General features: G+C 43.4%; 2 protein-coding genes across 7 annotated transcripts in view; one reads left to right on the forward strand and one right to left on the reverse strand.

The window, feature by feature from the left end:
• Positions 1-1,907, forward strand: part of ZC2HC1B (zinc finger C2HC-type containing 1B) — a 43,192-nt gene extending 41,285 nt beyond the window's left edge. Inside the window, exon 7 of the mRNA XM_087424965.1 lies at positions 1,678-1,907. Coding sequence (XP_087281091.1) covers positions 1,678-1,748 — 71 coding nt within the window. The 3' untranslated portion in view covers positions 1,749-1,907. The remainder of the gene's footprint in view (positions 1-1,677) is intronic.
• A 2,511-nt stretch (positions 1,908-4,418) lies between these two features.
• The window catches only part of PLAGL1 (PLAG1 like zinc finger 1), a 113,565-nt gene continuing 95,550 nt past the window's right edge, over positions 4,419-22,433 (reverse strand). For 5 of the 6 annotated variants that reach the window (XM_087425174.1, XM_087425177.1, XM_087425173.1 and 2 more), the window contains 2 exons: positions 11,515-11,996; positions 4,419-6,688 (listed from right to left, as the gene is read on the reverse strand). In XM_087425174.1, coding sequence (XP_087281300.1) covers positions 5,449-6,688; positions 11,515-11,666 — 1,392 coding nt within the window. In that variant the 5' untranslated portion in view covers positions 11,667-11,996 and the 3' untranslated portion in view covers positions 4,419-5,448. The remainder of the gene's footprint in view (positions 6,689-11,514; positions 11,997-22,433) is intronic. The other variant, XM_087425178.1, reaches the window with a different exon arrangement.

Here is a 22,433-nt window from a genome sequence, read left to right on the forward strand (position 1 = left end):
AGTCCATGTACGTATCCTGATTATTTTCACTAGCAAATTTTGAACATTTCCCTATGGCAAAAGAGTTTCTTTAAAAGCATAGAATAATATCACAAGAATACAACGTAACTTATTTAACTATTTTCCTGACGTTCAGCAGGTAGATGGTTTCTACTCTTTTGCCATACTAAATAACTCCCTTCTTCATGGACAATAGTCCACACTTAATGGTACACTCTTTATATATTAATCCTCATTGACCCTCGTTTAATCCTTACAGTAACACAAGGGGGCAAACGTACTATTCATATCCCTAGTTGACAGGCGAGGGAAGCACAGAGAGGTAAAGCATGTCATTTCATAGGAAATGGTAGAGCCAACCAAGTCTTCGTCTGCTTTGGGAAAACTGGGTCAAAAAATATAAACTTCAAGGAGGTAATTATATTTATATATATATAAAATATATATTTATATTTATTATATATATTTTTATATATATTAGGAAATTGTTTTAGAAAAAAGTGTGGCTGTTCTTTCATTCCCACAGATTCCAGTGTTCAGATGGGAAATGAGTTTATAGCCTGGTCAGCAGATATCTACTGGTGGCTGTTTTCTCAAGGGTTTTGATATAAGAACGACTGATTTACTGGGAAGGTACCTCTGAGCAGCAGCTTCTCCAGTACCTTTACGCAGAGAGACTAAGATCACCATGAAAATGTAGTTCTGGGTTCTCCAGCTGCATGGCTTCACATATTTAGTGAATTGCATTTTACAGCTTTGCTGATGTGGGCTCTGCTTTTATTTCTGGAGCCAGTGGATTGGAGCAAGTTAAGCATCTTCCCTGTGCTAGCATCCCCTCCTTTCCTAACTTAATCATGTAGCAAATGCAATGACTATCGAAGGGTCAGCTGGTGATTCTTTGGAAGAAACAAAACTTGTAGATCTTGGAGTAAAACGAACACTGAAAGCTCTTTCTATTCCTCTGTCCTTTGATAGTTTGACTCACAATTTCCTTGACTTGTTTGGCTACTCCCCCTTTGTAAAACACTGATTAGAAAGGAGGCCTCGAGGACAGAGGGGACTTACTCCTTTTTAGGAAAAATGATTTCTCTAAGAATCCTGTCCCATACCAAGTGATCCAGAACAGACTATGGTATGGTATGCCTCTGTCTATAAATTCCTACATCTCCGTCCCTGACGGTGCTGCTGGACACAAAGGGAGAGAACCCTGTTTGTGGCATGAGTGCATCACTACGTAAATAACCCCTGGGAGGGAAGGCGTCTCATGCTTCCATACGGCTTGTCAAACCCTTTCTAGCGTGAGAGCAGGCAAAGAATTGTGAAGACGTGAAGTAGTCGGGGTGCCTGTTGAAGGCCGGGGCCGTAGTGAGGAAAGGTGGGGAGAGTCAGCTTGTGTAAGTGGGGGGCCCCCTGAGGTGGCGGTCCGTGGGGCCCGTCCATGGTAAGGGAAGAGCTGGCGGCCGAGGAGAGAAGGCGCCTGAGACAATCCCTGTTTTCCTTATTATTTGGCCCAGGACAGAGACTGAGTATTTGTCTATAGCTACAAAACAAAACAAAACAAAAACAAAAAGGAAGAACAGAGACTTTTGAGTCCAATGTGAGGATTTCATAATCATTCCTTTCTTTCTTGCTGATGTTTGCGTTTACATCATAACAAATCCGTTCATGTCTGCAAAGGATTAGCTGTGGACCCTGCTTCTGGAGCAAAACTGAGACAAGGATTTACTAAATCTTCTAAAAAAGATTAACTCCTAGAGGCCAGGTAAGAAAAAAAATTAACCTTGAATCCAGGTGTTGCTAATCCTCTAATGTGCAGGCTCAGTTAATGAGCCTATAAGAGAATGAATCCGTAGCAGGCACCCCCAAAGAGAAATCTGGGCAAACCCTGAGTTGGGTTAATAAAATGTATGCTCTTGAAATTTACTGTTTTGTTAAACATATAGTTTGAAAATGATATTCAGTTTTTGATTCTTGACTTAACAGGAAAGGAGAATAATTTCTCATATTGACCTGGAAGGCTCCTGCTCTTTTTTCCAAACAAACACATTCCCCCAAAAAAGGGACAGTTCCCTGAGACTGACACTGACTAGGATTGCTAGGAAGTTGGAGACTTTTTTGATATCATGAATTGTTTGTTAAAACAAACATGTAAAGAGGCCTATATTATTTGACATTCTCAGTGTGGAAACAATGAAGTTCTCAAGTAACTGCCTTGCCTTTCTGCTTTCAGACTGGCTCCCTGTAACTTATCAGCCTGGACGGCTGTGTCCCCAGGAATGCCACCTAAGGAAGGAGCCGGAGACGCCTGTTGACATACCCGTGATTCCTCATGTAGATTGAGTCAACACTAGCTTCAAAGTTTCTTATTTACTCCCTTCAAAATTTCAGAACAAAATCATTAAACAACAGATCAACCTGTACGATGATGCTTGATTTAAAGATTCTTTTTTAATTGGACTTAAAGCTTTTTTTTAATTGGCTTTTAAAGAAATAATGCTTCGATATTAGAAGCTTTTAGTGAAACAATCCTGGGAGTACTAGCAGTATTTACTTACTAGGAAAATTAGTTTTTTACCTGGATTCATTCTACAAAATGGCTGTGAAATCCCAGCTTTGATATTTGCTGCTAATAAACACTAAACTATAATTCGTAACTACTCCTGTTTTATTTATCTATTATTTTTTTTGTGAGGAAGATTAGCCCTGAGCTAACATCCATTGCCCATCTTCCTCTTTTTGCTGAGGAAGACTGGCCCTGGGCTAACATCTGTGCCCATCTTCCTCTACTTTATATGTGGGATGCCTGCCACAGCATGGCTTGGTAAGCGGTGCGTGAGTCCACGCCTGGGATCTGAACCCGCAAACCCTGGGCCACCGGAGCAGAGAGCATGAATTTAACCACTACCCCCACTGGGCCAGCCCCATTACTACTCCTGTTTTAAATGTCCGTCTGTGTAACACGTAGAACTGTCTCACGTACACCAGTGCACACAGTTGGTTTTGGGGGAACACTGCGGTAGAGGGAACAGGTTACAATAACCTTCCCGCCATGTGTAGGATGCTCTACATGGCCTCAGGCCATTTATCAATCATGGCCAAATCACAAATCAGCTGTCCATTTCACCACAGTTTATATAGCTATGTTGGGAGGTGGTGTCTCAACTATTTTTTTCTTCTTTGTCGTCTTAAAGGTTAATAAATTCTTCTTGTAGAGTCATTTATGCTTAACTCATGCTTTTTATTCTAAGAATTTTTTTTTTTTAACTCAGGGAACTTCTTTAATTAGAAATTAAGCCATTTTTCTTGTCTAAATTTAAATACAAGACTCCCAAGCTACTCCCACCTGTAGTGCAGCAAACACAACATCTGAAAGGCTTACGAGCTGTATTTTGGGGACCAAATGCTTCATGCCTGGGTGAATCAGGTATATGTATGTTCTGGAACAGACTGAAGACTACTAAGCCACGTGAAAGTATTTGCAGAAGCTTCTATAAAAGTGGATCTTGGGAGGCTTTAGCTGAGGTGAGCCACTAGGCTCTCTCCCCTCTTGCTCTGCGAGAGTTGCTTCCCGTGGAGAGGTAAGAAGGGATGTGGGGACTGACGTTGACATCCCCGAGCAGTGGATGCCTACTGATGAGGTGACTTATGTCCCTTTGTCTCGTTTCCTCCCCCAAGTTAAACTGTAGTTTAAGGATCCGCCATGTCAGCTCCACACACGACAGCCCAGCCCCGGGTAGCTTGCCCACCCTCATCAGCATCTCTGTTACGGGCTGTGAGCAGCCAGGGTTTCTCACATTTGGCTAGTAGGCTTCTTTGATGGGCAAACGAACTCAAGGCTTCCCTTTCTCTACCCACTCCCACCGTATTTAAGCAAAAATAATAAACAGGCTTGTCAGATTCAGGGGGACAGTCTACTTTCTGAAGAAATCCCGATACAGTAAATTTCTAATCTGTACTAGAAATTAATTAATAGTAAACACCATTGTAAAACTGGATCATGGTAGCCCAGGGTAGACTCAACTTCAGTAGCCAGTAGTCTGACCTATACATCAGAAATAAATTACATAACATTGTAGAAGGATTCAGAATGTTATATTTTTTAGAAATAAGTTCTTGGGCCGTGAATTTAACTGAAGTATATAAGCTTCTACCGTAAGTCATAATTATTTTACTCAAAAACAGGTAGTTTCTAATAGATGCTGAATAGAAGTCAGAAGAGTAGTTTCTGTGGGGAAGTAATGGCCAGGAGAGGGCATTAGGGAGCCGGAAATGTTTTGTATCTCCCTCTGGACCGTAACGCAGTGCAGGTGTATGTAAAAATTAACCAAGCCATATGCAGGATTTGTAGAGTTTATTATATGTAAGATATATCTTCATATAGAAAGCCTCTAAACACAAAAGACAAAGGAGCTTTAAAAAAAGGTTAGGTTTTATATTTTTAAAACTCATTAGATACCAAATTCAAGAGATAGATTATAATTACATTGCAAAATGTTATCCCTTTTGAATAAAACTAATATTGACTTAAATGATGAATTTAAAATGCATTTATTTATTGGTGATTAAAAATAATACTTAAGCAGAGTAGTATTTTAAGCCAGACAGAGCAAAGAAAATTCTTGTTTTTTTAATATATATATATATATTTAAATTCCAGTAATATTTTCTTAAATTCCTGTTAAAAATATAATCAGTATTAAAGTCAGCGAAATGCTTTTTTGACTGACGCCTGGATTATTTTACCACTTAACCTGGTTACACAGTGATTTTTTTTTCTGTCAGATGTAACTGACAACCAGTTTAGTCTTTAAGATAAATGAAGTGATAACTCACATTGTAGCATCTTGTGGAAAATATTCAAACTACATTTAAAATGCTTTTTTAAAATGGAGACGTCTATTATTCCACAAGACATTGTTTCTGTAAAACTACAGGTTGGCTATGGCAATAGAAACTAAACTACATCCAACCCTGAAGGTAGAAAAATCCCTGAAAAGAAATACACAGCCTAGTTATAATATGCGATATAAAGGTTATTCTCTTATTTGAAAAATTCTCCCATTGTGGAGGAATCCAAACCTTCCCATAGTTCCCTTACTAGGCAGTGCCACATAAAGTTACTTAGTTAACATTATTATGATCATGGCTTACGATTAAAATTCACGTTGACGAACACCTAGATATAGCAGCCCTCTGGATGTCGGTTATGACAATAGTCGCAGTTCCATTAAAGAATACTTGCTTCTTAAATTTGGTACAAAGCTTGAACACTCAGGACAGATTGGCACAATACACGCAGTTCGAGAACTCTCTTGTCTAAAGCCAGTCATCACTGAAGAAGCCATATTCCCAGTCCTGCTTTCCAAAGCTTTCCTTGTATTGTAACTGATGTTTAAAATGCTCCTTAAAACATCTTTCAGGATGAGAAGAGTATGCTCTCAAAACCAGTCATCTGAACGCATGATGGAAATGAGGCAGGATAGCTGAACCGGTGCCAGCTGGGAACACATGGGGGATGGGCGGGAGGGGGAGCTGGCCCAGGGTCATAGTGCTCATGGCTAGTGAGGGATCTTGTTGCTGCTGCCCCAGACAGCTTAACCTATGGGGCAGAGACTCCCCGGGCCCCAGGGTGAGAGTGCTATTCCCAAAGGCATTCTGGGTAGCAGGAGGGGGCAGCTGCCAAAAGCCCAACAGGGGGGAAAGGTCCAAAGAGGCAGGTATGGTTAGGTTCACAGCATCTGCAGGGAGCTCCTTGGGTAGGTTCACTTTACCAGCACTTCCCTTCGCCAGATCAAAACCTGGGCTGAGCTTGTGAGGTGACTGAGGCTCTTGCAGAGGCAAGTCCTCGAGCAAATTGATATTGCAAAATCCTTTAGTATCTGCTTTGAGGGACAGGCTTGCAAGTGGGGAGTATGAGGTAGAACTGGTGTTGTACTTGTGATTCTGGAGGGGTGGAGGAGGAGAGCTAGGAGATGCTACGGGGTGGAGGGAGGCAAGGGGCTCTGGCAGCGGTGGTACAGGCTGGGAGGTTTGCTCCGAGGGGTGGTGGGTGTGGCTGTGTACCTCAGCTGGCAAGCTACCTGCAAGCCCGTTCTGTGCAGGAGCTCCTAAAGGGAAAGGAGACAACGGGGCAGCCTTCAGTTGAAACTGGGGCGAGATGGAGTGGAAGGTGCTCAGAAGGTCTCCAGCCTGCAAACTCTCTTTCATCAGCTCCTGTGAGTGTGTCTTCTTGGTATGTCGTGTGAGGTGGTCTTTGCGCCCAAACCTCTGGGCACAAAACTGGCACAGGAAGTCCTTGCAGCCTGTGTGGACCACCAGGTGGCGCCGCACGTCCTTCCGCGTGTAGAAGCATCTTTCGCAGTGGTCACACTGGTGCTTCTTCTCCTTGGTTCCAGCAGGGGGCTTCTCTTCGGCGTGGGCTTTGAGGTGGTCGAGCAGCACCTCTGTGCTCCCTAGCTCCAGGGCACAGACCCCACAGGTGAGGTCGCCGCTGCTGGCCGCGTGGAGGGCCAGGTGCCTCTTGTAGCCCAGCATGGTGTTGTACTTCTTGCCACACTCCTCACACCCAAAGGCCATCTTGTTGGGGTCATGAGTTTGGAGGTGGTTCTTCAGGTGGTCTTTCCGGTTGAACGTCTTCTCACAGTGAGCACACTGGTGAGATTTCTGGGGTGAATGGGTAGCCATGTGCCTAGGAGCAGAGGGAACAATTTCACAATAGACTCAGTTTTTTCAGAGCCAAAGAAAGGTGTAGAAACAATATTAAAATGTTAGTAGTAGTTTTCTCTAGGTGGTGGTATGAGAGATCATTTTCAGTTTTAAAATACTTTTCTGTTTCCCAGATTGTACACATACCTAAAACTTTATAATAAAAAAAGGCTCTATGAAAGACTTAATGCCATTTTCACACCTGTAAAGAATATGCTTTGAGAACATATTTTCCTCATGTATACAAAGATTTCTAAACAAATACAAGTATTTAAAAACATCTGAGGGGCCAGCCCGGTGGCATAGTGGTTAAGTTTGCATGCTGCGCTTCGGCAGCCCAGGGCTTCACAGGTTCGGATCCCGGGTGCGGATCGACGCACCACTTATCAAGCCATGCTGTGGCGGCATCCCACATATAAAGTAGAGGAAGATGGGCACAGATGTTAGCCCAGGGCCGATCTTCCTCAGCAAAAAGAAGAGGATTGGCAGCAGATGTTAGCTCAGGGCTAATCTTCCTTACACAAAAATATATCTGATCTGAAAAATATATTTCAGGAAGGGGTTAAATACTCTTTGAAAATTCCTGGATTTCCAAAAGTAACCCAGTTTGCCTTCTACAGAACCCCGTAACCCCCCCATTTTAGGTTATTGTTCCTAATGCAATTCCTGGTCTTTACTGATTGAGACAAAAAGTGCAGGCCATAGACATAACACTAAAAAGTCTATCCTTAACCTCAGAGGAAGTGCCTAACTGGACCCAGTATGCCAACCTACGCTCTGACTTAGCCTTGTGCCTCCCAGGAGATCTTTATGCTTAAGTCTTGGTTTCCTCCATTTAATACTTTCTATCAGCTACCATCTCAGATGTGTGCAGCCCCTGTCTCCATTTCTTCAAGATCCCTTATAGATGCCTTCAATCCACTTCCTGAAGGTCATTGGTAATTTCACGGGCAAAATTCAAAAGGTCTTTTCTAGAAGGACTAAACTGCTATTCCTAACAGCAGTTCTAAGTTCTTCTTTAACACCGAGCTTCAAGGACAAGCCATAGTCATCCTAGTCAATCTGGAAATAACTATTTTATATTTATATTTGTAAAGCACAAATTAGTTTTGGAAAACCATCATAATTTCACTTCTATCATAGCTCCACTGAATTCCTAAAATCTAAACTGTTGGTTTTTAAAAACTCAGTGATATAAAGAAACCCTGAGTCTGTCATCCTTAAAACTTAAAAAGGTTCATTTTAATAACTAAATACATCATATAAAATCCCAAGTCCTAGATGTTAGTATTTCTTACCAAATAGCACTCTTAATTACAACTTGCAACTTGCACACAGTGCTTCACGTCTCTCTTGACAGTTAACTCTTTCAGTTTTGTCTTTAGAGGCTAAAGCTTGTCCTACTGATGATTTAAATGCAACTGAGCTTGTGACTTGGGATACAAAAGAATTTCTAACAACTCATTCTATAAAAAAGATCAAATTTCTTTAAAGACAGTATGTTTAAGTCAAAGTGTATTAATCATACCTTTCACCCCACCTTCTACCCTGGATTGTCCATTCCCGATCCTTTTCTAGAGGGAGAATTGGTAAGGGGTCTACAGTAGCAGCTGCTTAGAAGACAGTGGTGGTCCATACTTGGAGGTAGACTGGAAGCCAGTTCAAAAATATAAAGCTGATCTGAGTCTAATTGTCATTTTCTTAAATATAAAGCAAAACTTCATATCTCCTTCCTCTCTCCCTTAAAAAAAATGTAGCCTGCTATGTGCAGTGATAGAAAGAAAAGTCAGTTCCAGCCACTCCCTCCAAGACACCAGAGCTCGGCATGCAAAGAGACACATATCATGTGGTGAGTTCTGTAAGACAGGTCCCATGTTGAGGAACAGTAGCTACTGCAATAAGTGCTTGAGAGATCTGAAATGATGCTGATGTCTTCAAGTTCCGGATGTATTTAAATACCTTCGTCGGTTGCATAAAGGGTTTTTAGAGTCTATTAGAGGGCAAATAGCTATGTTCTTATACAAGCTATGTAGAGATATACCATCAGGAATAACATGGGGGGGAACTGCTTTACAGACTTGGCATGTAAACAACTTTCTTTCCATTTGGTCCAGTACTTGGGAATAGGAAGACCCCAAAGCTCTGTCCTGGATCTCCCATTCTTGCCTCTCTCTCCTTTTGTCTTTGTGGAGGATTTTTATCTGCTTAGATCACCCATGGGGAGATCAATGCCACGTTAACAACTCTGGACCTGGTATTTCCTACACCTCTTTCCTGTCCTACTCTCGTCCTACCGATGGGAAAGGCACAGGTTGACACAACCGGTACCTGAGCAATAACACTTGTCACATTTCACCAGCCGCCATCCCTCTGAGTTTTTCTGACTCTGTCCTTGGCCTGGCATTCCATTCTTCTCCTTTTAATTTATCTGTTCCTTACTCATGCAACAGTCCCAATCTAGAACAAGATCATCTTAGAGCTGAAATTACTTCAATGACTTGTTTCCTTCCTTCAACTTCTTACGTCACAACCCAGGAAACCCCCAGTTTCAGTCTGTCCTACAGTCAGCACCAAATACCACCATCTTGGGGTGTCATCGGGATCATGTCCGTGACCTTAGAATTCTTCAGGGGCAACAACTTCCGTTAAGACTTCCAACCAGGGCCTCCAGCCTGCCTTGCCCAGTCATCCTTCTTCCCTCTGCTTTCTCCATCTGACTGCTCTCACGTTCTCTTTCCTAGTTAAGCAAGTCAGTTCTTTTCTCCTTCGACCTCTGCTTATAAAATGGAGCTTATGTTGCAAGTGAAGGAAATGGGACGGAATCCCGCCCTTTTTGAAGACAGCAAAACCTAAAGCATCCTGCCCTCTCGCCCCTCTCCTCTCCGGTCATGAGATCACGGCTTCAGGCTGGAGAGGCAAGCAGTGGTGCTGGCAGAGAAGGCGGCTCTGCACCAAGTACACGGCTTCCCTTTTCCGCCTCACTTCACACCCTTAACTGAGCAAGTTGTTTCCCCTGCTCGGAACCACCACCTCCTAAATATTGCTTAAGACATCTTCTTCGGTGCGGTTTACCACAGTAATCCCACCTAATTCCTGTCATTCCAGTCATCTGTTAGCTCCACTGTCTTTTCCAAATATTTATCTCCTATATGTGTTTTGGTCTTGATCCACAGTTATAATATCTTCCTTGTGGCTTCACTGCAGCCAGTGCTGCTTTCAGTGTTCGGGTAAGGATAATTGCTGTGTACACATAAGAAGCTTGTTACAAAACAGGAACGCTTTGCAACAGAATTGGTGCACATAGTAGGCACTCCATACTTATATTTTTGGTAACTAGAGATTGGCTTGAGTACAGAACACATTTGAATTTTTAAATACATAAGCATTTATAGGCTTATTTTAAAAATCAGCTTATTATTTACGTTGTCTATAACAGTGATATTCTTGAGGGCCAGGAGCATAACATATTTTTTTAACTTTCAGGTGCCTTCCTCCAGGGGCACTCCAAGATTTAATAATAATGTGGTCCATATTAATGCCACTCAGATAAAAATCTTCTCTTGCTAAATTTTGACTCTCATCTCTGCAATTATATGTGAGGAGTCTGAAAGTTGAAGCATTAAGGTTCATTTCATGAAGATTAGAGGCAAATGACACATTTCCCTTAACCAGGCATCAAGACGTGTACGTTAGTGGGAGTTCTATGTATGTAGCTCTGAGGGTACCACACACACAGCACACACAGCTTTCACTGTCAATCAGACTACCGCACAACTTATCGATGTCGTGTATATTGTCTTTTCTATGATATAAAAATCCTTTGGAGGCAGAAGCTACATCTCATATATTCGCTTCCCTCATGGAAGTGAGGACTAACAGACACTCAAGAAATCATGCACATTAAATGCACTATTTAAAAATAAACAACTTGTCTGTTAGGAGTGATTTTTATCCTTTGGCGTATCATGGATGCCTTTGGCAACCTGATTAAATGCACACACTCAGCAGCTGTATCCCCAACAGAATCCACTCCTTAGGGTGGGTTTTAGAGCCAAGCTGAGAAACAGCTCCAAAAGCTGACACTTGGAAGTGTTCCTCCTCTCCATCCTCACTGTCAAGACCTGGATGAGACCTCTGGATTTCACACCTGGACTATTACAACAGACAGCAACTTGGTCTACTCTCCTCTTCTCTCGTCTCCCAATTACTGCCGGGGTCATCTTTCTAACATCCCAATCAAACCATGTTTCGCTATTTGGACTCGTTAGACTACAACAGACCCTTCAGGACAGTGGATGAGACCTGTTAGGGGCTGCTTCCTCCTTGCCTCACCCGTTCTCCTCCAATGCTACCCTCTGTACAAGGGCGCTTTCCGGCCAGAACCTCCTCTATCCACCCCCTATTCACCCTTTATGTCCCAGCTGAAGACTGTGCCTTTCTGAGAAGCCTTCCTCCCAGTCCCAGCAAGCAGTGAACAAGTGCCTCCACCCACACGGCCCTGTCAACGCACATAGATTGCATTTTAATTGTGTCTGCACGACTGTCTCCCCAACCCTGGGTCTCTTCATCTTTCTGTTCTGAGGCCTGGCATATTGTAGGAGCAGAAGAAATATTTGTTGAAAGAATGTATTGACACTGCCCAGTAAAACTGTCACATAAAACTACGTAAATCACTGGAGAGAAACAGCTTTCAAGGCTGAAATATGTCCACATTCCGCATCCCTTCTCCCTCGCAGTGTTGGGTCTGAGGGCCCACAGAGCCCTTGAAAGGTACGTGTAAAAGTCCGTACCTTTGCTCAAGCCTCTCACCTCATTAATTTATATCTGGAAATGAAGGCTTTGCCACAGTCTGGCTGCAAGCACTTGTACGGTCGCTCCCTGGAGTGAGAATAAGTGTGGATAGTGAACTTCTCCAGGGTGAGAAACGTCTTGCCACATAATTGGCAGGGGTAGGTGGCCATGGGCTTTGCTTCTCACACCTTCCTTTTCAGATGCGCTGACCAAATGCTGTGCCATTTAAGCACAGATGTAAGGCTGGTCCTGAGCACATCAGCAGAGCCACGGCAACTGAACTCCAGACCAGGGGAGAGGCAGCGTTGTGGTCCTGGGCTTGCTTCTACCCAGACACGGGCCTCTCAGCTCCCCCTAGCTTTGCTTCCCGCTTTCCCACATTCCCAGTTATCTGCAGTCTCAGGCAGGGAGGAGAAAGGCTGAGGCACAGATGAGATGCCAGGAGCAGAAAGGAAATCTGCATCACTAGAGCCGGGGCATGTCCTGGACCACCAGACTGTCTGTGGAGAGAAGAGGAACAGTGTTCTTGTATTAGTCAGTTGAAAACAACGCTTCTCCTCCCCCACCAGCTCAGCATCAACAACCCAGCATCCACGTGCTCCTGTAAACGGCTCTAATGCAGCCCAATTCTCCATCCTCCCGAGTGCTTTAAGAGGTGGTTCCGCGCACAAATCCACCCGTCTGTGCTGCTCCTGAGTGGCTGCTCCTGAGTGGTGAGCAGTTAAGCACGCAGTGTGTTGATGGTGGATGGAGCACTTTGCTTTGTAATGGAGACAGCAATTTCCACAGACGCGGTATTACCTACTTCAGACCACAATTCCAGGTCAGAGTGAGGCTCAACTGACCAATTCAAAGGCAAAAATAACTCCCCAGAGTGTTCCAGTGTTTTTACTGATACAGAAACAGAAACCATCCCTGCTTATGCAAACCACGGGCTATTCCTCTTCACTTGTTAGCTCAACAGAAGGTGTTGATCACACCTGTTTAAACTTCCAGGAGACGAAGCAATTTGTATACATCTCAGTTAATTTGTTTGTAAGGTTACCACGCAGAAGGACTCGACTCTACGATGTCAACAACATGATTCAAAGCTAGTTTAGTTCACTCACGTGGTGCCTTTGGAGCGGGGACCGAATAGTCCCAGGGAAACAAAACTGATGGCTCGGGGGAAAGCGCAGGCCGCCTGTAGATGTGTAGGCTCCGTCCTCTAGTAAACTTTTCCCCGAGTCTCTTCCCTTTTCGGTGACGGGGACGTTTCCTTGTTCCCCAACCCCACCCTGGAGGCCCAACTACCTGTCGGGGGCCACTCCTAGGAGGGGGCCTGCTGCCTCCTCAACCTCAACCTGCCTCAAACCCAAATCATTTCCACCTTCCAACCTAGGCCAAGTCACCAAAAACCAGGCTCGTCTTTGTCTACCACTGGCCCGCCATTTGAGGAGCCTGAAGAGTCTGAGGCAGCATCATGAACGCCACGGTAAACCCTGGCCACCTAGAATCCTGGGCTGTTCTAGACAGAGCAATTCTCAGGTGGTGGACACTACCTTTCAAGTGCCAATACTTAAAAAAATCAGAGTCCTATCTGCTTGCATTAAACACACTGGAGTCGCTTCTGTACACAGGCCAGCCTCTCCTGAACTCTGTCAGGTGAGCCGGGCCCTCACGGGAAACTGATCAACCATAGCGGGTCTTCCAGGCACCTCTTTCCTGCACCCGTTCATTTATTGCCAAGTCTTTCGAGTTGCTCTTTACTGTTAAAAGTTAATTTTTACTTACCTTTTCAGTAGCTTTCAGATCAGAAAGCTGGAGTCCAGCTAGATAACATTTTATTCTAACAGTCCAAGCATTTTAAAGATACCAGCACACGGCACATGCGCCTAAACAAACACGCATTCCTTCTCTAATGGGCAGAAACCGCAGCACACGTCCTGCGTTCCTCGTCAACCAGCTCAGATGTTTTCAGCGTCTGGTCAGAGTTCGCAGGGAGCCGGCACCAGGCAGACACCCCGCACCGTCTGGCCCCACCTGCTTGGAACCTTCAGAGCTGACGTGTGCACTTTGACCTGAAGCTGCAGCACTGATCCAAAGCCAGGGACACTGGCGTTCTCAGCCAGCATCTTGGCACCAAACCTTCTTTCTGATGGCAGCACGCACATACCTTGTTCCTCTGTGGCCAAGTGTGGCTTGAACTGAGCCCCCGTCCTGGCTCTGCCCAAACCCCTCTCCCCGCGTCCTGGTTCCCTCATGGTCATCCAGTCCATGCCTGAGGCATCCCCAACAACCCTGGCCACAAAGAAAATAATTCCTTCCAGGAATTCCATCCCGTGTGGCCGAGTTTTTGCTGCCAGGTCTCATGATGTGTCCTACTTGTCATGCAGCCTAACTCTGGCCATAAGACCGGCCTGGCTATAAAAGGCTGAGAATTTATCATCATCATTAAGTAGATACATTCACTTGAAGTCTCTGTGTTCTTTCCAGGTCTATTAAAAAAGATGAAGATGTACACACAATATGAAGTTTGAAATCCATCTTTTCCTTGTTCTCTTTATAGCTGAATTCAAAATAGCACTACTCTCAGGAGAAGGAGCTGGTTTGGTAGTAAGGATTTTATATTTCTCTCACCTACACCAACCCCCTCCATATACTTTTTTCAACTTCTTTCAATAAATTCGCTCTCCCTAGCTCTTGCTTTCTGAGAAATGACCAGTATGTCCAATAGAACTTTGCGTGATGATGGAAATGTCATATATAAGAGACACTCAAAATGTAGCACTAAGAAACTGAAACTTCTGTTTTATTTAACTTTAAATAGCCACATACGGCTGGTGGCTGCTATACTGGACAGCCAGGCGGACTTGCGGTTTCACTGTCAAAAGAGGTGAAGGCAAGGCTGTGCTCTCCTTCAGACACAACTATGTGGCTGATTCACCCTCTGGTGTATCCTGGAAGCACAGGGGGAATTTGTGTGGATCCCTTCACTTGTTCTGTGAATATAGCGGGAAGATCCCCCAGTTCAAATTCCAGCTTGCCCCCTGAGTAGCTATGTCCTGAGTCTCCGTTCCCTCATCTGTGATATCCACAGATGTAAACAGGCTGTTGGGGAAACCAACGGAAACAAGATGGAGCTGAAAGCACGTTGTCATCTAACACCACACCACACAAATAGAGAGTACTTAGGAAACGTGGATTAAAAGTAGAAGCCATCGGCTGCACACTGGCACATGGTTCTAACCACTCAGCTGTGGATATAAAGGAAAAAGACACATGTTCTCTCCCTCCATATAATTCACCATCCATTACTCACACTGGGAGGAACCACTAGCCTGGATAATATACACGCTCACACACACAGGAAGGACACACTAGGTGGCAAGTAATAAACCTGCATTCGTTGTTTCTCAACAAATATCAACCTTGACTGCTTACCAACACACCAAGAGTAAGAGGAAAAATAAGATCTATTCAATTTTTTAAAAAGTGCCTGCCCTTTAGCATTGAATCAAGTTTTCCCGGATCCACTTTCCAGCCACTTCCCTAGATTCACATTCCCTAGATTCAATAGTTATCATCATTACCTACGTTTCCCTGGGCCTTCAAAGATGGCGGCTATAATCAGGGAATTTTAGACAACGGCCACATTTTATTTAAACATGAGATACATTTCCTCCAACTCTTTGTTCCCCATTGAACTTTCAAAGAACAACAAAAAAAGTTAAGTCACTTAAAAATTTTTAGACTTAACTTATTTCATGAATGTCTTTTCCCAAGACTATTTTTTTTGAGATTTAAGTCTGTGTGTTAAATACACCTAGCCCAACGCTGAGTGCAAGGCTGGTCCTCAAATGTTGAACTGAATGACTCATATGATAGTGAACACTCTTTAATTTCCTCAGGAAGTCTTTTTTAATAATGAATTCAAATTCACAAATAGTAAAAACAATTCATTCACCATAACTGTGTATTTCATTAATTGGACTTTCAATATACATAATTACTGTTTTCATGATAGAATCACAAACTTCTATAAAAATAGTATTTCCCAACAGACTATACATTCGTGGTGGCCGAGGATCAAAGCTCAGCTATTTTTAAAAAATCAACTGTGTGGATAATACAACATCTCCCATCATCACGCACTTGACCAGCACCGGGGGGCTGCTGCTGATTCCAATCTTGGGTTGAAACCCGATGCGCTTTCTGGCCACATCCTTAAAACAGACTTGTGATTAACTTTCTATTATCTGGCAAACCACCAACAATCCTAACAGCGAGCTGACAAAGGGATGGTCCTGATGATCATCAGCCTCTTCTGTGACTTGACATATAGATCGCATTTGAGTCTTCAATATGGTAATATTTCAACACCTGTCACCCTGGAAAGATAGTAAGTCTTCCCCCAAAACATCTCAGGACATAATTTTCAATCCCCTTGATTCTAAAAATAGTGAGTGAGTGATACAGATCTGCCAGCGTGCCAAAGAAGGCTTGTGCCATCTGCTTCATTCTGTTCATGCTGATTATTTTGGGGATGAGAGAGGATCAGATTGGAATAAGAACATATATATATGGCAACAGCCAGGAAGGGCTGTGTTCCCTGAGGGCTGGTGGTATAGGATGGTAGAGGGAGAGGTCAGAGCACACGTGTAGTTCCAGGACGTCCCCAGTGCTGCGTAACACAATCATCTAATGGGGGACAAGTGTTTTACAACATTCTCAAAATAAACTATGACTTCTGGCTTCTATTTCCATTGTCCCGAGGGACACAATGCAAGGCCCATTTCTGAGAGGAAATTGAATTTCCATTTTTAGTCTTCCAACATGGGTACTTCAAGTTCCTTTTTTGACTCCATTCATCACCACTCCTTGTGGATAAGAAGGTTCTACTCCCAGCGAGTCCCTCTCTCTCATACTCCCAAACCCTGGGATGGTTTTCACATGAATGTGTTCACGCCGATTTAAAAAGGGCCTCTAACGAGGTTCTCTTTCTTCTTATACTCACACAATATGAAACAGCCTACCCTGGAGCGGGAGAGGTGGAAATTCGTTGCTTATTTGGCTCTAGGAGGATTCTAGAGAGGGTGCTTCCCTCAATGTCATTTCTTTGAAGGACCTGATAGCAAGTCTCTATCATCAATGAAAAACCATCCAGAAACATCAGCACGAGAAAGAAGAAGATCTCAGAACCTCCAGGTAGTGGTAACTGCTTATTTTTTATTATGCACATGCATTGTAAAATTTGTCAGGTGCTGTATCTGAGCAAGTACGATGTTAGGAGAGGTGGGGCTTATTGTACGTCTAAACAGCAAAATGGGTGCTCAAGGGGCTGGGCTCACTGGGTCGAGAATTACAGAGGCGAGGCCTTGAGGAGCGCCTGACCAGATGGCTGCGGCTGGGTTTCAGCCTTAACTTAAGAGCAGGGCTTCACAAGTGGGGCCCATGGCTGTGAATTCTCTGAGATTCTGTGCAAAATTAGGAGACACGTATTGGAGTTCTCATGGGGAGAGGGACCGTAGCTTTCTTCAGATTTTCTAAAGGGTCCTAGATCAAATAGGTTCAAGGACATTGACTTAGAGGAAAAAGAAAAAATTCCTCTTGGTGCTACCAAGTCAGTCTGACTCTTCACAGAGTCACTGATATCTCCTAACCCCTGGGCCATATATTTTATGCCTCAATCACTGCATTTTACCAGGTTAAAGTAAAAAAAAAATAGGTTTTATAATGATATTCTTCTGAAATTCAAGCAGTAAACAACTTGTATCAATTTCATTTCAAATATGGATACAGATGATAATTTAACAGATCCTATCATGTAAGACAGGCCTACCTTTTGAGGTTGCCCTCAAAATCTTAGGGATTCATTTGTCAGCATCTTTAAAACTCTTTTATTAAGGTGTGTGTGTGTATATACATATCCTCAAGAAAGTACTCAGATATTATCATTAAGTCCACTAACACCTCAGCTGACACATCACTTGGAAGAAGGCTCTTGCCCAGGACAAACTCTTTGGCTGGATCCACAAGGCTGTCACCCTGCCACATCTGCAGACCTCCCCCACAGTGGCCCAAAGGCAACCCAGGCCCCAGATCAAGCCACTCGCTATTTCCTTAATGTGCCACGTGCTCTCCCGCTTCTGTGTTTTATCCACATTATGCACCTTCCTGGAATGTCCTGCACCCTTTCTCCACCTGGCCAACTCCCGAGTTTTCCCTGTCACTCCCAGGCAGAGGAACGAGCCCCTTTTCTACATGGTGAAATGGTGGCACTAGAGACCACTGAGGAAGTGATTATAATAGTTCAGGTGAGACCCTGTGGCTTGGGCTCAAGTGGTCTTGGTAGAGATAAAAGTAGATCACTAAAACCCACGGCTAACTCAGGAAGAGAAAAATGCTTGGTAAGAACCTGCCTCCACAAAAGGTTCTTCTGTGTTCCCTCCAGAACTATGTAGTCAACAGCCTAGAAGACCTCTCCACCTTACTGTGTTTGAAGCAATGTGCCCCCGTTTGTGCTCGTTGGTGGGAAGCACCGACGGGCTCTGCCCTCTCTTCCACTCTGGGGAGCACCCCCTCACAGCAGTTCCCCCACAGTCTGCTGAGCCATCAGGTCTGCCGCCTCCTGACTCCTTTCAACTGTCGCCTTCAGAGACGGATTTTTGTTAACCCAGTGACTAAGCTCTTATTTTCTTAGAAACAAGGCCTAAACTAAGCAAGAAAGCCGAAGTGAGTTATTTATCTAATATTCAGGAAGAAAATTAATGAGAAAGCTGTCCGGTGGATGACACCACAGCTTCAGAACATCAAATCTATGCACGAGATTTAGAGAATTTGAAAGAGGACAGGGTTCTAACCTTCTGTATACAAATAGTGTGAGTAATATCTGGTTAGAGATGGCGAATTGGGTCCACGTGTGTAGCACCCGTCTCTCCTGAAACTTGACTAACACAGTATTCATGAGATTTTTCAAAACCACAGCCTAAGATAACAGGAAAGGAGAAGACTGCAACAAAATTTTGGAAGCTGGAAAGCAGGTAAACAAGCAGTAATTGACTTACCAGTCCTAAGAAAGCTGAATTCTAAGCCGTAATGAAAAGCTACGAAGCAACCCGATTTACCCTGCAGATTCCATCAAAAGCCTCAGAAATCTGGGCCCTGGGTTCCTCTGGAAGTGGGGGTGAGGATGGGGATAAAAACAGAAGGAGAGGTTGGAAGTCTGTCAGTGAAGCATTCGGCCCTCCGACACCCTCCAGCAGAGGGTCTCAGGGGGTACTATGCTGAAACAGGGTGAATTATGGGGAAGTCTGTGTACTTCTCCTATTTGGCTGTCAGAACACTAGCCACCAGGCCTATACCCTCCAGGGCAGGACACTGGAGGAGTCATCTCTGGGAAAGCTGACCAGCCCAAGAGAAAAGAACTAATGACAAGGACAAATGGCAGCCCCAGGGTTTACCTGCAGTACCCTACAACGAAGCCCTTGTTGACAAGCCCTATCTAAGTATACAAAGCCTCCATCAGCTTTTTTATGGCTCCATCATAAATCAGCACGCAGCCAAGGATCACCAGACATCAGAAGGAAGCATCTAATAGGAAAAACCGACACAGAGCAGATAGAAAAAAGCAGCTAGGATAAAGAAGAAAAAAAAGACTCTACGGAGAGAAGACGAGATCAAAAACAATTATCATTAATATCCTAGAGAGAGAGAGAGAAATCTCTAAAAGAAGAAGAGTATTTTTTTTTTTTTTTTTTAAGGAAAACAACAAAAAAGGCAGTGGCAAGTGCAAGACCCCAGGGTTAGGGACCGGCATTGAAGTCACACTGGCTGGGGGAGCATCTGAGAACCTGCGGTTGTAATAAACTCCCCAGCGATGCTCACCCATCTTTCTGTTTGCCAGTGTCTTCTTCTGAGAGTACCTGCTATTTCTACCTGTTTGCTAGTCCTAATGCTCACTAGTGATTAACACCACGAAGTGACCCTTTATAACCCAGATAATCTCACCCAGAGACTAATTAACAGTAAAATCATTCATAGATTAAATGGTTAAAACATGCATCGTCAAGACTAAGAAACAGGAAAGAGATAATTTTTAAGCTAATGAAACAGTTTACTATCTTCATCATATGATAAAGGTACCTATTATCACTGCTTCTTGTTAAACATTTGTACTAGAAGTTGTGGACTATACAAGAAAGCAATAAAAAGAAATGAAAGATGTAATATTGGAATGGAATAAATCTTTCATTATTTATAGATGACTGTCTACTAGAAAACTGCAAAGAATCCACATATAGAATATTAGAATTGGAAAGTTTGGCAAGATGTTTAGTTATAAAAATCAAAATACAAAATCAACTGCATTTCTACATGCCAGCAAACAGAAATATAATTAAAAATACTGTATACATTAGCCACAAAACAAAGATACCTAGGAATAAATCTAACCAAAAATGTACAAGATATTTACAGAGAAATTATAAAACTATACGGAAAGACATTAAAGAAGACCTAAATTAATGGAGAAATATACCATGTTCATGAATAGGGAAATACAGATAGAATTATTGTAACACTGTCAGTTCTCTCCATATTTATATACTAATTCAATGAAGTTCTAGTAAAAATTCAACGGAGTTCTTTGCTGGAACTTGACAACATCATTCTAAATTTTATATGGAAAAGTCCAAGAATAGCCAAGACCTTTCCAGTTCTACTGGATCATTTTCATCATTATACCAACAGACCATGATTTCACCCAAAGAAGACAAAGGTGAAAGATAACAAAATATGTTTTTAAAAAGCTACAGTAATGGGGCCGGCCCGGTGGCACAGGCGGTTAAGTGCGCACGTTCCGCTGCGGCGACCTGGGGTTCACCGGTTCGGATCCCGGGTGCGGACCGATGCACCGCTTGTTAGGCCATGCTGTGGCGGCGTCCCATATAAAGTAGAGGAAGATGGGCATGGATGTTAGCCCAGGGCCAGTCTTCCTCAGCAAAAAAGAGGAGGATTGGCATTGGATGTTAGCTCAGGGCTGGTCCTCCTCACAAAAAAAAAAAAAAAAAAAAAAGCTACAGTAATTAAGACAGTATGATATAGGCATAGGATTAGACAAGTGGACCAATAGAGCAGAATGAACAGCGAGAAACAGACCCAGCCTTGTATGGAAACTTAATATATGACAGGGCTGGCATTGCAATCATGGGGAAAGAACAGACTACTTAATAATTGGTTATCCATATGGAAAATAAGGAAACTAGATTCCTACCATACATCATATATAAAATTTATTCCAGACAGATTACAGGCTTAATGTTTAAAACAAAACTTTAAAACTTTAGGCAAGAACAAAAAATAAAATAAAAAAGCATTTCACAGTAGGAGAAACTCAGAGAGCCAATAAACAAATGAAAATAAGCATAATTTTATGCAGGTTAGATTTCTTGGTCCATCATTAAAATCACTTCCCTGGTACCTTCTAATCTGTAGGCCTTCCCTCTCCATTGTACTTGGCTGGCCAAACTCCAATCCTGGTTAACCCATTTAATCCCTGACTGATCCCAGCCTTACCCCTGGCACTCCTATGCCCCCTTTGCCCCTTTTCTTTTTTCTTTTGTCATGCACTTAACACATCAGACATTTTCTGTTTTATTTCTTAACATTCTCCCACCCACCCAAACAAACAAATACACTGGAAGGAAATTCAATTTTCAAACGCAGATTGGCAAAAATTAAAAATTGAGGCAAAACCAAGTAATGCCCAGTGGCAGGGAAAGAGGTGACACACAAGCCTGGAGGACATGTGCATTCAAAGATGCTCTTCCTTAGGAATTAACAGATAGGATACAATTAAATTGCACTATAAAGACTTATGCATGAAAACACACAAGTGAATGTAATTATTAAAACTCAAGGTGGATAAGGAATACGGTTATCTAAGGAGTGATCATCTTTTGCTTGGGGGATCAAGAGAGGTTTCATGAAGAAGCCAAAGTTAAAGCCAAGCCTGCAAGTCTACCCAGTGTTCACGTGGGGAGGTGATCTATTTCAGGCCAAAGGAATCAATCAACATAGGGCACTTGAACATAAGTAGTTCAACAGGACTGGAATATGATGCAAATATGGGGGCAACGTGGACAAACAGGCTGCAGAGAGAGGCAAGGACTAAATCATGAAGGGTCAGCGAGGGATTGCTCCATTCCACTAGGGGAAGGTGGGCTTTTCTGTTGTAATATTTTAGCAGGTTGATTAACCTATTTAATGAAGGCTATCCACTGACGCTGAGTTTATGTGGAGGTGGGGAGAGGGAGGTAGAAGCAGGCAGAGAATACCAACAAAACACTATCTCAACAGGAATGGGATGAGGCAATGGGAAGGGCAGAAGCACAGAAATCTAAGCCTCAGTGAGCACAGACGACCGAGAGGAGCCAAACTACAAGAGGCAAGGACCACCCAGGACTGGAGACCAGGGAGCCAGGCAACAGGAATCCATTTATAAGCAATGGACTTATGGTCAGATCACACTTTCTGACAATAATTCTGGCAGGGATGTGTACCATATACTGGAGCATTGTGGGACCAGGGGTAGTGAGACCATCTTGGCATCTGCTGTATCTCAGAAGACATAATGGTGGCCCAGAAAGGAAGTGAGGGCAGGCTGAAATGACACTTTGGAAACAGACTCATTAGATGAGGGCTTAGGTTAGGTTAGAGGAAAGAGGTGACGGTGGTGGCAGACAGGGACAGGAAGGATGAGTCCCAGAAGAAAAATCCAGCAACACACAGGAGTTAGGAGTCCAGTTGTAGACATGCTGAGTTTAACGGTGCCTAATGGGCATTCAGGCCAGCAAGGAGACCTAGCATGAAGGAGGAGCCGAGCTACTCTTCTAGACTAAATTCAGTGAACGACACCCTTTGGCTTCAGGGAAGCAGACACCATTCTCATTCTGGCT

The sequence above is a fragment of the Ceratotherium simum genome, chromosome 38 (assembly GCF_057802395.1).
Source record: "Ceratotherium simum simum isolate JZ-2026a chromosome 38, ASM5780239v1, whole genome shotgun sequence".
NCBI lineage: Eukaryota > Metazoa > Chordata > Mammalia > Perissodactyla > Rhinocerotidae > Ceratotherium > Ceratotherium simum.